We start from the raw sequence: 1201 nt of genomic DNA, 5'->3' as shown, positions 1-1201 counted from the left end.
GCTGAGGGTCCCTCTCCGCCCTCTACCCTCGCCAGCTCCCGCGCGCTCTTCGACTGCCCTCCACGTCCTGCCCCGCGCTGGGGCTCCAACCTGTGCCCCGCCCATGGGCTCCCCGAGGCCAGCCCGGCACAAGTGAGTGCTTGGCGGGAGTCGAGGAAGGGGACGCGGGGCGGGGCTCCCTCCGGGACCCAGCGTGCTCAGTGCCTCCGTTTACACCCATTCCCTGGCAGGTAACGTTTGGGAAAGTAAACCCAACCCACCCACCCCAACCCCGCGCGCGAGCACACACACACACACACACACACACTCCTCGGCTTGTTTCCGCAGTCCTTGGCTTCAGCAAGAGGCCATCTCCCGGCCGCGGGAGTCAGTCCACCTTGTAGGACAGGTGCCCCTACCGTTCATGTAGGGTTCGGAGCCACTTCCGGGGGCGGCCTTGAGCAGGCGCACCCGGGCTGAGCCGGACAGGCCCCAGGTTCTACTCCAGAGAGCTCTGGGAGCCTGACTAATGAGCTGTACATTGTCACAATGCAGATCCTAGGGTGGGAGGACGGCCAGCCCCGGGTTCACATGGAGGCCAAGTCACTGGGGAAGGAAGGAGAAACCGAGGGAACCGGTTCCCCCGCCTCAGCAGCCAAACCCGAGTCAAGGCCCACCCTGGGGACATCCTGGGGAGGGGAGCACAGAGTGCCCCACAGATTCCCTGCGAGGAACAGGCTGCTCTTCCCACTTCTCCAGCAGAGAAACAGGCTCAGTCAAATGTTAGGCAAAGGGACCACTCCATGTCCTTAAACCAAGGCTTACCTGGCAGTCAAGCGAGGCCGGTGTCACCATACCACACTTGCCCACCACAAGATGGAAGCGAGCCTCAAATCTTAATATCAAAGCCACGGAATGAAGGGGTTAAGTTTAAGCTCGAATCCAGGAGTGCATGAGTGCTTTCATGCAAGTCCCCTGTCAGACACAGGTCAGGCTGGAGCAAGCCTCTGTGCCCTGGTGCCTGAGGAGCGCACGCTGACCTCGTCCCTTCTCCCTGCAGCGGTCGCGATGGCGGCTGACGTCGAGGGCCAAGTGGACGTGCTGGTGGAGCACCCCTTCGAGTACACCGGCCGGGACGGACGCCACGTCGTCATCCGGCCCAACGAGCGCTACCGCCTGCTGCGCCGCAGCACACCGCACTGGTGGCACGTGCGGCGCGAAC

The 1201-nt window shown here is 63.4% G+C and overlaps 1 protein-coding gene across 1 annotated transcript in view; it reads left to right on the top strand.

The window, feature by feature from the left end:
• The first annotated feature begins 1003 nt into the window (after positions 1 to 1003).
• Positions 1004 to 1201, top strand: part of Arhgap27 (Rho GTPase activating protein 27) — a 22166-nt gene continuing 21968 nt past the window's right edge. Inside the window, exon 1 of the mRNA XM_033763148.1 lies at positions 1004 to 1195. Within this exon, the coding sequence (XP_033619039.1) occupies positions 1048 to 1195 (148 nt within the window). The 5' untranslated portion in view covers positions 1004 to 1047. The remainder of the gene's footprint in view (positions 1196 to 1201) is intronic.

This window comes from Fukomys damarensis, unplaced genomic scaffold (assembly GCF_012274545.1).
Source record: "Fukomys damarensis isolate Sample0158 unplaced genomic scaffold, DMR_v1.0_HiC HiC_scaffold_13, whole genome shotgun sequence".
Taxonomy (NCBI): Eukaryota; Metazoa; Chordata; class Mammalia; order Rodentia; family Bathyergidae; genus Fukomys; species Fukomys damarensis.
Note: the sequence above shows the minus strand (reverse complement) of the source record. Positions and strands in the feature narration are given on the sequence as shown.